This window comes from Arachis ipaensis, chromosome B1 (assembly GCF_059453495.1).
Source record: "Arachis ipaensis isolate K30076 ecotype BB chromosome B1, ASM5945349v1, whole genome shotgun sequence".
NCBI lineage: Eukaryota > Viridiplantae > Streptophyta > Magnoliopsida > Fabales > Fabaceae > Arachis > Arachis ipaensis.
The window spans coordinates 145,660,358-145,674,830 of NC_142436.1; the positions used below are offsets into that span (position 1 = coordinate 145,660,358).

The window sequence follows — 14,473 nt, forward strand, 5'->3', positions numbered from 1 at the left end:
AATAATAATAATAATAATACCCTTACTTACCGTAGCACACTAGCGCCGCTTCCCCAAATGGCCAAATGTTTGAAACCCTACTCTAAAGAAAGAAACCCCTCTGCCCTCTCTCACTCTCTTAGTCTTCGTTCTTCACTCTCACCATCACAGCATCACTCACTCTTACCATCATAGCATCACTCACTCTCACTGACACACGCCGACTCCGTCCGCCGCTCCTTTTCTGAATGATGCCCTTCGTCGCCTCCTCTTCTTAGTGACGCCGCTGTTGCCTCCTCCCCTCGGTGGTGCCGCTGCTGCCTCTTCTTCAAGGTATATTTTTACTTGCTTTTGTTTATTTTGTTTTGTTCTGTTGTTTTAAGATTTTGTTTAATTTTAATTTTTATTTGTTAATCTGTGTTAAACTGTTGAAGTCTTCAAGGTATATTTTTACTTGCTTTTGTTTGTTTTGTTTTGTTATGTTATTTTAAGATTTTGTTTAATTTTAATTTTTATTGTTAATCTGTGTTAAACTGTGTTAAATTGTTCAAGCCTTCAAGATATATTTTTACTTGCTTTTGTTTGTTTTGTTTTGTTCTGTTGTTTTAAAATTTTGTTTAATTTTAATTTTTACTTGTTAAACTGTGTTAAACTGTTTAAGGTATATTTTGATTTGTGCAAAAAATTGATTTCGAGCCAATTCATTGCCAATTGACCTTGAGGAGTCTTTTGAAGAATTTGAAAAACTTGAGAAAGGTAATGTTCTTTAATATTATGTTTTATTTTATCTTCACATAGTGATTAACTTTACTATTTGATAATATGTTTAACTTACTAATATTTATTTTATTACATTTTATTGTAGAACTTGAGTCAATTCCTCAACTAATAGATGAAGAAGACTCTGGTGATGAATCTGATTAGTGATCAGTGCTTCAGCTTTCAGTTTGGAGTTTTTTAAGTTATGTTTTTATTAAGACTTTGCTATGTTATTTAATTGTGTTGTTGAGACTTGTTTAGTTGTTTTGATGCTGAAGAATTATTATTTTATCAAGACTTGTTGAATATGTTGGATTGTTGGACAATTGGACATGTTGGTTTATAATATTTTATGGAATTTTTGTTTTATTATTACATTGGATTGTGTTTTATTATTACGATGGATTGTTGGACAGGTTATATAACGTTATAAATCAAGTTATTATTTTGTATTTAAAAAACTGCGGATCCAAACCGATCCAAACCGCTTGTAATCGGATCGGATCGGAGCGGATTTTCAAAAAATGTTCATCCAATCCAAACCGCACCACACTTAAATTAAGCGTTCGGATCAGATGACTTTTTCCTTCAAAACCGAACCAAACCACACCGCGAACACCCCTAACGTCTGCCCGGAGTCTCTCCCTCTCTCCTACTAATCACCACCCGACTACTCGAGAACGCCAGGTAACGAACATTGGCGCCGTCTGTGGGGAACCCGACGCATACATGGAGCGACCCATCACTTCAGAAGAGCTCCGCGAGGGAGGCGGGGCCCGTTTGAGCAGGGCCAGTTCGACAACCCGCGCCGCCGACCAATCGAGATCCTCCATTCAACCTCACCAACAAATGTACACCAAGACCCCCGAAAGGCACCCCTTAGGGGGAACAGGAGCCGACAGCGCCAGGATAATGCAAGAACTCAGGCATAGAGTACAAAACCTTGAGCGGGAGGTGGCGGCGAGGGACCGATCCCACGAAGACGCCAGCCATTTACACGGCGACGTCAGCCGGTCCCGCACCCGCACCCGATCCCCCCCGAGTACACGACAGCGAAGGAAGAAGCCTAACAAGGCAAGAAGAGGTGCACACGCAAGAAACTTCCCAACCCACTCAAGGTAAGTTGATAAGCCGCAAGGAATCCCCAAAAAGGAAACCCAGGAGACAAGACCCCATCATCATGGGAGCCACTCCCTTTCACCCCTCAATCCTCAAGGTCCGGCTCCCGAGAAACTTCGACAAGCCGACGAACATGAGGTACGACGGGACCAAGGACCCCCAGGAACACATCACAGTTTCTGAAGCAAGAATGAACCTGGAGGGGGTAGACGACGCGGTCAGATGTCGGGCATTCCCCGTGAAGTTGGCCGGTCCAGCAATCCGATGGTTTAACATCCTCCTACAAGAGTCCATCACAGCTTTTGCAGATGTAGGACGAAGTTTTCTAGCTCGGTTCACGACACGCATAGCCAAGGCAAAGCACCCAATCAACTTACTGGGGGTTACCCAAAAACCCGGCGAACCGACCAGGAAGTTCCTAGACAGGTTCAACGACGAGTGTTTAGATATCGACGGCCTCACGGACTCAGTCACTAGTCTATGCCTAACAAACGGCCTGCTAAACGAAGACTTTAGGAAGCACCTCACAACCAAACTTGTATGGACCATGCAGAAAATTCAGAGCGTGGCCAAGGAATACATTAATGATGAAGAGGTCAGTCAGGTTGTAGCAGCCAATAAACAGCAGCTCCCTAGCTCGTCAGCTCGGCAGGCCCCTCACGTTGACAGGTACAAAGAAGCTCCCAGGGACGGCTCCCTAAACTAGCCACCCAAACAACCATGGGTAGGAAGGTTCACGAACTACACGCCACTTACGGCGCCCATAGTAGAAGTCTACCAATAAATTGAAGACAAAGGAATCATGTCCAGACCTAGGCCGTTGAAGGAGAGAACGGGAGGCAACAAGAACCTTTACTGTGATTATCACAAGGGGTTTGGCCACAAAACCCAAGACTGTTTCGACCTTAAAGATGTCCTGGAACAAGCCATCAGAGAAGGAAAGCTGAGCAAATTCTCCCGACTCATTAGAGAACCGAAGAGGCAGGAAAGGGAGCGCTCCGAGAAAGATCGGAGCCGGACTGTCAAACCAAGACAAGAACCCACGGGGGATGCCAGTAACCCCCTAACCTTCGTGGTCAACATAGTGGTTGGGCGCGACAGCCCCCCTAAATCCAAGTCGGCAGCCAAGAGGGACGCCCAAGTACTCTTCATCTCGGTAGATGGCCCCGCCCCCAATAAAAGGCATCCCACAATATCATTCGGCCCAGAAGATAAGTGGTTCAATGACCTCCCCGAAAACCCCCCATGGTAGTTACCGCGATGATCGGGACAGGACTAGTTAGGCGTATCCTTGTCGACACGGGAGCCGATTCTAACATCCTATTTAGAAATGTGTTTGATGCCATGGGGTTCAAGGAATCCGATCTAAAAAATCACTAACACGGAGTTATGTGACTAGGCGATAACTACATTAGACCCGACGGGACGATTTCCCTCCCAATCTGCCTAGGAACCAGTGACGCCAGAAAATCGGTTATGACAGACTTTGTAGTCCTTAGAGACTCCACTGCTTATAACATCATCCTAGGAAGAAAAACTATCAATGAATTCTCAGCTGTAATATGCACCGAGTTCCTAACAATGAAGTTCATAACGGACAAGGGAACAGTCGGTTCCATAAGGGAAGACCTAGAAACGGCAGTCGCCTGTGACAGCACCAGTCTCTCCTTAAGGAAAGAATCTAGGAAGGCATCCGGCGTGTTCCTGGCAGACCTGGACGTCAGGATGGAGGACAAGCCAAGACCTGAACCAAAAGGGGACATGGAAAAGTTCTAAATAGGGAAGTCGGCAGATCAGTTTACTTTCATAAATAGGAACCTACCCCATGAACTCAAGGGCCCCCTCATGGAAATCGTAAGGGCAAATGGCGACCTCTTCGCATGGACCCCATCAGACATGCCGGGATTGGATCCCGAGGTCATGTCCCACCGGTTAGCCATAAAGCCCGAGGCCAAACCGGTAGCCCAGCGGCGAAGGAAGATGTCGCAGGAAAGAGCCAAAGAAGTCGCTAAGCAAACAGCAGGACTACTAGAAGCAGGGTCCATCAAGGAACTCGAATACTCGACATGGCTGTCCAATGTTGTCCTAGTAAAAAAAGCCAGTGGAAAATGGAGGATATGCGTCGATTACTCCGACCTGAACAAGGCATGCCCAAAGGACTCCTTTCCCCTCCCCAACATTGACACCTTGGTTGACCCGGCGGCGGGATATCGTTTCCTCAGCTTTATGGATGCCTATTCCGGCTATAACCAGATCCCGATGCACCGACCTGACGAGGACAAAACGACATTCATAACACCAAGGGGCACCTACTGCTACAAAGTAATGCCCTTTCAGATTGAAGAACGCAGGAGCCACCTACCAAAGACTGATGCGCAAAGTCTTCCACGACCTCGTCGGCAAAACGGTAGAGGTGTACGTCGGTGACATCCTGGTAAAAATAGCAGAGCCGAGCAAACTAATAGACGACCTCCAGGCTGTCTTCAAGGCACTAAGGAAATTCAACATGAGACTTAACCCGCTTAAGTGCGCATTCACCTTGGAAGCATGGAAATTCCTAGGATTCATGATAACACAAAGGGGGGTAGAAGCTAACCCGGACAAATGCGAAGCCGTCCTCAAGATGACAAGCCATGGGTGTATCAAAGATGTGCAACGACTTACCGAAAAGCTCACGGCTCTGTCTCATTTTCTCGAAGCATCAGCAGAAAAGGCCATCCCATTCTTCAACCTAATGAAGAAGGGAATCACCTTTGAGTGGACCCCGGCATGCGAAGAAGCATTCAGCCATTTTAAGAAGATACTCTCGGAACCTCCCGTACTTAGCAAGCCTAGAGAGGGGGAGCCCCTATACTTGTACTTAGCCGTGACCACGCAAGCAATGGCGGCAGTCCTAGTCTGAGAAGAGGACAAAACTCAGCGCCCAATATACTTCATCAGTAAAGTACTCCAAGGGGTGAAAATGAGGTACACCAAATTGGAAAAGCTGGCCTACGCCCTACTAATCTCATCTAGAAGGCTAAAGCAATACTTCCAAGGGCATGTAATCATTCTGAGAACCGACCAAGCTATCCGACAGGTCCTACAGAAACCCGACCTAGCGGGAAGAATGATGGCATGGGCAATAGAACTGTCCCAATATGATTTGCAATACGGGCCAAGACAGGCAATCAAAGCCCAAGCCATGGCAGACTTCCTCGTAGAAGTCACAGGAGAGACTCCCGACACACCAAACACACGGTGAAAACTCCACGTTGTCGGAGCATCCAACCAAGCATTTGGAGGGGCCGGAATCATCCTCGAAAACTCGGCAGGAGTAGCCTATGAGCAATCCATCAAATTCGACTTCCCGGTCTCCAACAACCAGGCCGAGTATGAAGCCCTGATAGGAGGACTGATACTAGCCAAAGAAGTCGGAGCATCGAGAGTAGAAGTCAGTAGCGACTCCCAAATCGTCACCTCCCAAGTAAATGGTAACTACCAAGCCAGGGACGCACTACTGCAAAAATACTTGGAAAAGGTAAAAGAGTTATGCAAAATTTTCGAAGAGGTCACAATCCAGCACGTTCCCAAAGAAAGAAACGCCCAAGCCGACCTCCTTTCTAAGCTAGAAAGCACTAAACCTAGCACAGGGAACAGATCCCTAATCCCAGGGCTAGCAACGGAACCTGCAGTCGTCATGTGCACAACCCAGGTGCCGAACCCCCCCTCATGGATGGACCCAATCTCCCGATATCTGGAGCATGCAGAGACGCCCCTAGATGTGAAGAAAGCACAAGCTATCAAGAGGAAAGCCCCCAAATATACAATCATACAGGGGCAGTTGTACAAGCGAGGGCTCCACCAGCCCCTACTCAAATGTCTGCACCCCGACTAGACGGACTACGTCCTAAGAGAAGTCCATGAAGGATGTTGCGGTCACCACATCGGAGGAAGATCTTTAGCAAGAAATATCATCCAAGCAGGATATTACTGGCCTACGATGATGTTAGACACCCAGGAGTTTGTGAAAAAATGCAAAAGTGCCAAGAAAATACCAACTTCCACAAAGCACCTCCCGAGGAGCTCAGCCTAATGATGGCTCCCCGAATTTTTGCCCAATGGGGAGTTGATCTCTTGGGGCCACTCCCACCAGAGCCTGGGCAAGTGAAGTACCTGATAGTGGCCATTGACTATTACACCAAATGGGTGGAGGCAGAACCACTAGCTAGCATATCCGCGGCAAATTGCCAAAAGTTTATGTGGAAGCAGGTGGTCACTAGGTTCGGGATCCCGGAGACCGTCATATCGGACAACGGGACAAAATTCACTGACAAGAAGTTTAAAGGATTCCTAGAAGGACTAAAGATCAAACAGAGGTTCTCCTCGGTCGAGCACCCTCAAACCAACGGCCAGGTGGAAGCAGCTAACAAAGTCATCCTAAAAGGGTTAAAGAATCGGCTCGAAGGAAAGAAGGGCTCATGGGCAGACGAGCTAGCCTCAGTCTTGTGGTCATACAAGACCACCCCCAGTCATCCACCGGCGAAACCCCCTTCCGACTCACATACGGGATCGACGCAGTCATCCCAGTTGAAGTCGGGGAACCAAGCCCAATGATACTCCTCGGAGGTGGGAGTGAGGCAATCGAAAAGGATCTGGTCGAGAAACAAGGAAAATGGCACACCTAGTAGAAGCAGCGATAAAGCAAAGAATAGCCCTAAGGTACAATGGCAAAGTGCTAAAGAGAAGCCTAGGAGAAGGCGACTTGGTCTTACGACGTAACGACATAGGGCCTCCAACCCCAGGGGAAGGCAAGCTAGCTGCGAACTGGGAAGGTCCTTACAGAGTAAAAGAAGTCCTTGGCAAGGGAGGCTACAAGCTAGAAAGATTGGATGGAAACGAGGTGTCGAGAATATAGAACATGACAAACATCATTTTTCTCTTCTATTATCTTTCACTTAATTACGCATTACATCGTTTCCTTGTTTCAGACCATACGACAAGTTTTGCTTTTCGCAAATTCCAAATCGGAATAACAAGCAAAAGAAAAAGGCGAACGGTCGACCTAACGGAAACCCTGAACTGATCACCCCGGAAACCATAGGGACAAAAAAAAAACAAAAACGGCTCAAACAAGAAGCAAGAATAATAAATACCACAAAAACGGTAAACCAAAAGGCTGCGGCGGCCCGAGCAAACAAAACGGCAAAGGCAAAGCCACGATGGCCCGAATAAAACAAACAATTACTAAAATAGTTTAGAAATAAAAAGCAAAGTATCTGGTACAACCAAAAGGCACCTTATAATATGCCCCAGAACAAAAAGCAAATTACAAGATAAACCAAAAGAACATGGAAGTCAGGAAATATCCATCTAGCGCTTGAGGATGTCAACGATCTTCCCGCCCTCCACTGTCTTCATAGCACCAACTTGGGAGAGGTCGAGATCGGGAGCCAGAACGGCCACTTGGAGCTTAATCCTTTCCTTGGTCAGCTTAACAGCCTCATGGGCCCCCTTTGCAAGCTCTTTGTTCTATTTCTTCAGAACAGCCATCTCCTGGGTAGCAGCCTCTGCCGAGCTCTCTGTCAACTTTAGTTTCTCCTCCAACTCCTCAACCCTTTTCTTGGCAGCAGCGGTCTTACCACGGGAAGTGTTCAGATCCTTCATCAAAGCCATATCCTGATCCACCAGTCTGTTGATCTCCTTGGCATCCTCCTCAACCTTCCTCTCTTGCTCGGACAACTTTGTCTTCAGGAACTCCTCCCGAGATCGTGAATCCGTCAGATCTTTTTGGAAATTCTGAAGCTTTACTTCCATGGCATGATAATTGCCCAAAACAGGCTCCACCTTCTTGGCAATAGCAGCAGTACAGAGAAGACTGCGGTAGATCCACCTAGCTTGCCCGGAAAGATCGGTCTCATGGAAAAACTCCTCGATGCCGGGGAGCAACTGGGACTCAATAAAACCCCCAGCATCAAAGTTTTTCTCCATAACTGATAGCGCCTTCCCGGTATCCCGCTTCCTCTTCTTTGGCTTGCTCGTAACTTTCAGCTCGTCGTCAAAACCAAAATCCTCCTCCAAAGTCTCTGTCTCCACACCCTGGGACCCCGCAGTGTTCTCGGGAGGAACCACCTTCCCTAGATGAACCTGGTCAGTCCCACCCGCCTGACCACTGGACTCCCTGGTTTCTCCGTGCTCCTGACTCGCCATTGGAGTCACCGAAGAGTCGTCCTCACCCTCATCATCCCCCTTGATGAGGTTCATCAGATTAGCCAAAGTCTTCTTCCCACCAGCCATGGAAACTGCAAGCAAAGAAAAAGAAAGCAAATCTGTGAATAATAGAGGAATAAAGCATAAAAAGAGCAAAAAAAATGGAACTCACCAACATACGACCGACCGGCCTCCCGGTCCCCCATCACCATACAGGGATTAAGGTTCTTCTCACCAAAAATGGCCAACAGAATATCAGCAATATTGCGATCTTCCGGGCTTAGCCAATCATAAGATACTTTTATAAGGTAGTCGGATCCCGCCCCAAAGCTCCAGTAAGTCAGGATCCGCTAGCTCCCTTAGCCGTAAGCCAGAAAGGCTGATAACCTTCTACTGGCCCAACCTTAAAGAAGGTAGACTTAAAGCCGTAGTAAGAGTCCTCAAAAAGACCGAAGATCCTACGGTCTTGTTGGGACCTAAAGGACATATACCCCTTCTTAGCCTTCCCCTGGCTAGAAGGGTTCGTGAGTAAAAAAAGGTAGAGAAAGACATTCACAGAAATCAGTAACTCTAGATACTTTCAAACCATCTCGAAACAACGGATGGAGGCCCAGCTGTTCGGGTGAAGCTACGACGGAGCGACGGAGAAAGGCAAACGAAGCCCCAAGGTCGTGAACATGGGCTCGTAAACCCACAACCAATCAACAACTCGGGGGGAAGCTAAGTTCTTCTGACACACGCGCTCCCGGCCAATAGGAACATAAACTTGATAAAGCGCCTCCTCGGGACCCCCTCCACACAAGAGCCCTGACTAGCGCAGTTTCTGGAGTCCCTCCTTTGTAATCTTAGAAGGGCTATTCCTTACGTCGGAGGAGACCCAGGCATAGTGGTCGACAAAGTCGGCTAAAGGGCGCTGAGCCTGACTCGAAGAAGCAAGGCGCTCGGCCATACCTACAGTGGGGGCACCACTTAGTCAAGATGGGAAGTCAGAAACCCTCAAAACAGTAAAAGCAAAAAGAAAAAACTATGAATCACCCTCTAGCCCCCCTATACTAACCCAGAAACGCGAGCAAAAAACCCAAAAAAACCCAGTGGCACCCCTTCTAGAAGAAAAACAAACAAGAAATGCAGAAAACCAAGCATGCACAAACAAGAATGCACAAAAACTAAAGAGAAGCAACTAAAAGGGGAAAAAGCCATGAAAGCTTACCAGGAAAAGCAGAATGTGTAAAAAGCAGACAGAAAGAAAGATGGGGCACTAGGAGCAAGAACGATCGAAGCACATCAAGAAGCAAACGCAGGAGCAGGAGCAGCAACAGTACGAAAGAATAAAAAGATGAGGAAAAAGAAAAGTAAAGGGGGGAGGAGGTTACGAAATAAAAATAAGGAGAGAAAAGCGTAACCGCCGAGGAAGAGCGCCAAAAGGCAGAGGCATATTCGCCATTTCACCCAAAAATTTCAAATCAATGAAATGACGGGCATTTAATGCCCAGCGCCAAAACCAAGGAAGTAGCACAAAGGTCGAAGCGACCATGCGTGAGGAACACGAAACGCCACCAATGAGTTCCCGAAAAAGAAAGAAAATTTGCCGCCCTGGCGAATAAGACAAACGCGCCCAGCCACGAGCTCCAGACCTCAAGACTGGCGCGTTGGGGGCAACTGTTACGGACTGCCAAGTCCAAACCAAGAAGTCACCGGGTCGGGACACTGCCCCACCCAGGCCCAAACCTCCAGCGAAAGAGTTCCACGAGTCGGTCCCCCACACCCGACCCAGGGCCCGACCGACTTACCACCCAAAGCGTGCTATCGCTCGGGTCGGTGTCCTCAGGGTCAGTACCCGGCATCCCGACCCAAAGTTCGGGACGACCCGCTTACGTGGAAAGCGACAGCTCACAGCTCCTCTATCAATGGGCTTGACCATAGATAGGCCCACCCAACGTAGTATATAAGGGGAGAGGACAACCCTCCCCCCGAGGTACGTCACTTTCTTACCTAATACAGCCATCCTCTGATACGGACTCTGACTTGATCATCGGAGTGTCCTTGCAGGTGGCCACCCCCTCGCTCCGTTCAGCCTCCGGCGTCAGCACACTTTGATTCTCGCTCCACGTCAGTCCGGAGTCTCTCCCTCTCTCCTACTGATCACCACCCGACTACCCGAGAACACTAGGTAACGAACATGTTTTAATGCCATAATCTGATAACTTCCAGAAAGATAATGATTTTATTCTCTTTAATGACATATCCATTGATTATTAATGAGTCAGTTACTATTACTAGGGTCGACTGTGAGCAGATTATAATACATTAATAATACTACTTAAGGTTTATAGTTTATATATATTTTCGGGAGTATATAGTTAAATTAGTTATCGAAAGATCACGCATTCTCTAAACTAGTCTCTAAAATATTTTTTTAATCAAATTCGTTCTTCAAAGATTTTAAGTTAGTCATTTTAGTCCTTCCGTCACTTCTTTGCTAACGGTATCAAAATTTGTTGATATAGCATGTTAAATGATACGACAATATACACTTAATAGTCCTAATTGCGCGACTAATATGATAAGTTTATGAAATTAGATTAAATCCAAACCTAATTGAGGACCTCAATTTAGAATTGATTTGATATAATTTCATAAACTTATTATGCTAATAGTCAATTAAGACTCTTATGTGTATGTTGTAGTATCACTTAACATGTCACATTAACAAATTTTGGTGTCACAAATAAAAAAAATGACAAAAAGACTAACATAATTAATTTAAAATATTTAAAAGATGAATTTAATTAAAAAAAAATTTTAAAAACTAATTTAAAAGATAAATAATTTTTTAAAGACGAATTTAACCATTTACTCGTATTTTAGACAAAATTCACTATAATTAGTATGTATTCGAACGCTGCAGGATTCAACGACTCCTTGCAAGTTGGTTGTGTCACAAACGTTCCCATAAATTTGGTAAACACCAAATAACCTAACATTTAAGTGATTCACAAGAACTAAATCATTATATTAAAAAATTAGCCTAACAACTCCTTCATCCAATGGACAATAATCAAATACTGATTCGAAGGCCGAAAATAAATAAAAAGAAGAAAAAGAATTGAAAAGAAAAAATTCGCGAAGTAGCATTAACAAAGAAATTCAAAAAAAACGTATTAACTTTTTATATTGATGAAGTGGGATACAAAGACTCAAATTTTACTATGCGGTGCCACACAGGAAAGAAAGTAAAAGAAAATTAATAAAAGAAAATTAATAAAGGGGACACGCTTATTAGGTGAAAACTCAAGTGCAGTTGACTTTTCGTGAAATTGATACTTAAAAACCGTTAGATGATTTGACTGATTTGACTTGACTAAATTTTCATCTAACAGTTTCTCAGATATTAACTTCACGTGAAGTCGATTTCACCTGAGTTTTTACCTGCTTATTAGAAATGAAGCACACAAATTTGGTTGGTATAAGTAACATGCAACATTGAACAACATAGAATTGATGATGTTGTTGTAATCAATAGAGAGCAGGGTTGGCCAAAACGTAACCCTCAATAGCCTTGAAGAGAGCTTCACCCTTGGCCTTCCCCTTCTTCATGGCTTCCTCATCTGGCTTTGCATCTCCTTTCGAGTGGAACTTCACACTCAACTTCCCAATGGATCCTCCGTTGGGTCCTTCAACTAGCTTTGTCTCAAATGTTATCTTCTCCGCCGTAGGAGGCAGAGCCACTCCTCCAACAACGCTGTAGTTGTATGCATAGTTAGCCTCATCTATTGCCTCCACCTTGTGCAAGATAAACTTGGTTTCTCCATCTGCATATATATCATCATTATTATTATTACAATTCAGAACACATAATTATCACATATATACTATATATTATGTTTACTGACCCTCGACAATGGTGAGTTTCTTGATGGTTCCGGGACCACCGTTTCCCTCAACAATTTCAACACTCTTGACGTCATCAATAATCTTAGGGGTGATGGAGTCGGCATCCTTCATAGCATTGTAAAGCTTAGCAGGGGGGACGGTGGAGGTGATTTCATCCTCAAAAGTGAAGACGGCCATGATTGTTATAAATATGTTGATAATGAAGAAGAGAATGTAAAGTAATTTAAGAGTGAGTGTGTGGTTGATGAAGAAGAGAGGAGTAGTGGCTTGTATTTATAGGCACTGCCCCGTGGGATGTGGTGGTGTCATCAACAAACCACAATGTGAACATATCACAGCCTTTGTTGTTTCCTCCATTTCTTTTTATTTTTTTAAAGGTGTTCAGATGCAGTCGACTTTATGTGAAGTTGATATCTGAGAGTCGGATTTGACTGATTTGACTAAATTTTTATCTAACGACTCTCCGATATCAACTTGACGTTTCGACTTTACCTGAGTTTTCACATTTTTTAAAAGAACAAAAAATTGAATCGCTACCTGAATTTATTATTTTTTTATAATATTTTTAAGGGCAATTTACATAAATAAATTGTTTGCAAATTTACGCAATTACATTGTTTCAAATATGAAAACGCAAATACATTGTTTCATACATCTATAGAAACCTCTACTGCCAGTAGCGATTTACCAAAACACATAATCTACTATAGCCAGCAGCGGATTACATGCGAATGGAAAACACAGAAACCGCTAGAGGCTGTCGCGGTTTCTGTTTGTTGATGCTTGGCCATAAACCGCTATTGACAGTAGCGGTTTATGTGTATTAGGACACATACGTAAACTGCTGTCTGCTGGAGGCAGCAGCCATTTAGGTTGAGTATGAAAGCAAATAGTAAAACTAATATTTATCTAAAAAAATAATTACAAAATAAATAATTAATAGTATATACTATTTAAATAATATCATAAATAAAAAAATTTAATTTATCATTTCACAATATAATTTAAAAAATATAAATATGCATGTAATAAATTTTTTTATTTGTATTTATTATTAAAAATGAGATCAAATTATAAATAAAAAAATACAGTACTCAAAGTATTAAATTATATAAACTAAGACTAATTTTTTTTATTCTCATCTCTTTTAAAATTTATAAATAATAAAATAATTTATTTTTAGCCAAAAGTTCACTAAAGCATATATTTTTCTTTTTCAAAATCACTTCATTATCTTTTATTTATATCAACTATACAAAGGAGATTCGGAGAGTTTGGAACATGGGTTGTGTTCTTTGCTACTGATTTGCATTTGAGGTTCTAGCTAAATGAATTTTTTTATTTGTGCAACTTTGTTGTCTTATACCAACAAATAAAAACTATTTATATTTTATAATTGATTGATTGGATAAATAATAGTGATAGCATCATAATTTTGATGAATAAAATAAAAAATATAAATATGTATGTAATAATTTTTTATTTGTATTTATTATTAAAATAAGACTAAATAACAAATCAAAGAGTGAGTACTCAGAGTACTAAAATATATAAACTAAGACTAATTTTTTTTTATCTTCATCCCTTCTAAAATTCATAAATGATAAAATAATTTATTTTTAGTAAAAAATTCACTAAAACGTACATTTCTTTTCTTTAAAAATTACTTCATTTTTTATCTATCCATATATATTATATGATTGCAAAAAATATATACTCCTTTTCTTTCTCTCCATCTTCTTGTAATTTAATTTAGCATAAACAAACATTTTTCATAATTTCCATAAAAATAACATTTTTTACCATAATTTATAATTTTTTGGCATGTTCAATCATGAATAGTTTCATTTGGAATCATTTTAATTGTTTAAGAGATTTGTTGTTTTAATCTCTCTCTAGAATTTTCTCTCTCTAACCAACCTCAAAATCACTCCAAATGAGTAATTTGATAGGCAACCACTCTCTACATAAACCGCTATACACACGAACCCCTTATGCACATAAACCGTTACTGGCAGTAGCGCTTTATGACCAACTCCAATCAAACAGAAACCAACCGTGGCAGGCTACAGCGGTTTCCATGCTGCTACATTTTAACATAATTCGCGGCTGGCAGCATAAACCGTTACTGCCAGTAGCGGTTTCTATAGATACATGAAACAATGCATTTGCGTCTTTGTTTTGGAAACAATGCATTTGCGTAATTTTAAACGGGTAACAATTTATTTACGTAAGTTGTCCTATTTTTAATTATTATTTTAATATTTTTAATTTAATAATTTAATAATATATTTTTAAATGTTATTAACTAATTATTAATAAAATATAATAAATTCTGTAATCATCTAACATTTTATTTTTCTATTGCGTCAGTAGTTCTCATTAATCATACGTTATATTCAACGGCATGTCGTTAACATAAAGAAAGTAAAATAGAAAACTATTTAATCAAGTATATTTTCTTTTTTTGTAAATGAACAATAAAAAATGAAACTGTTAATCACTTAAACATATATGCATTTTGAATTGAAAT

At 42.4% G+C, this 14,473-nt stretch overlaps 2 protein-coding genes across 2 annotated transcripts; one reads left to right on the forward strand and one right to left on the reverse strand.

Moving 5' to 3' along the window:
* The first annotated feature begins 1,918 nt into the window (after window positions 1-1,918).
* Window positions 1,919-2,563, forward strand: LOC107614546 (uncharacterized). The gene has a single exon (XM_016316740.1). It carries the CDS (start codon window positions 1,919-1,921, stop codon window positions 2,561-2,563), a length of 645 nt encoding a protein of 214 aa, XP_016172226.1.
* Window positions 2,564-11,192: 8,629 nt separating this feature from the next.
* Window positions 11,193-12,173, reverse strand: LOC107638913 (pathogenesis-related protein 2-like). Its single transcript, XM_016342314.3, has 2 exons — window positions 11,940-12,173; window positions 11,193-11,858 (listed from the first exon to the last, which is right to left on the reverse strand). Exons 1-2 carry the CDS (start codon window positions 12,115-12,117, stop codon window positions 11,563-11,565), a joined length of 474 nt encoding a protein of 157 aa, XP_016197800.1. The 5' UTR covers window positions 12,118-12,173; the 3' UTR covers window positions 11,193-11,562.
* Window positions 12,174-14,473: the final 2,300 nt, after the last annotated feature.

Bases quoted from the DNA above. Each gene is read 5' to 3' on its own strand.
- LOC107638913 (XM_016342314.3), bottom strand. From the start codon at position 12,117: ATGGCCGTCTTCACTTTTGAGGATGAAATCACCTCCACCGTCCCCCCT. The intron at 11,859-11,939 runs GTCAGTAAACAT...ATATATATGCAG, and splicing joins GAAACTCACCATTGTCGAGG to ATGGAGAAACCAAGTTTATC.
- LOC107614546 (XM_016316740.1), top strand. From the start codon at position 1,919: ATGGGAGCCACTCCCTTTCACCCCTCAATCCTCAAGGTCCGGCTCCCG.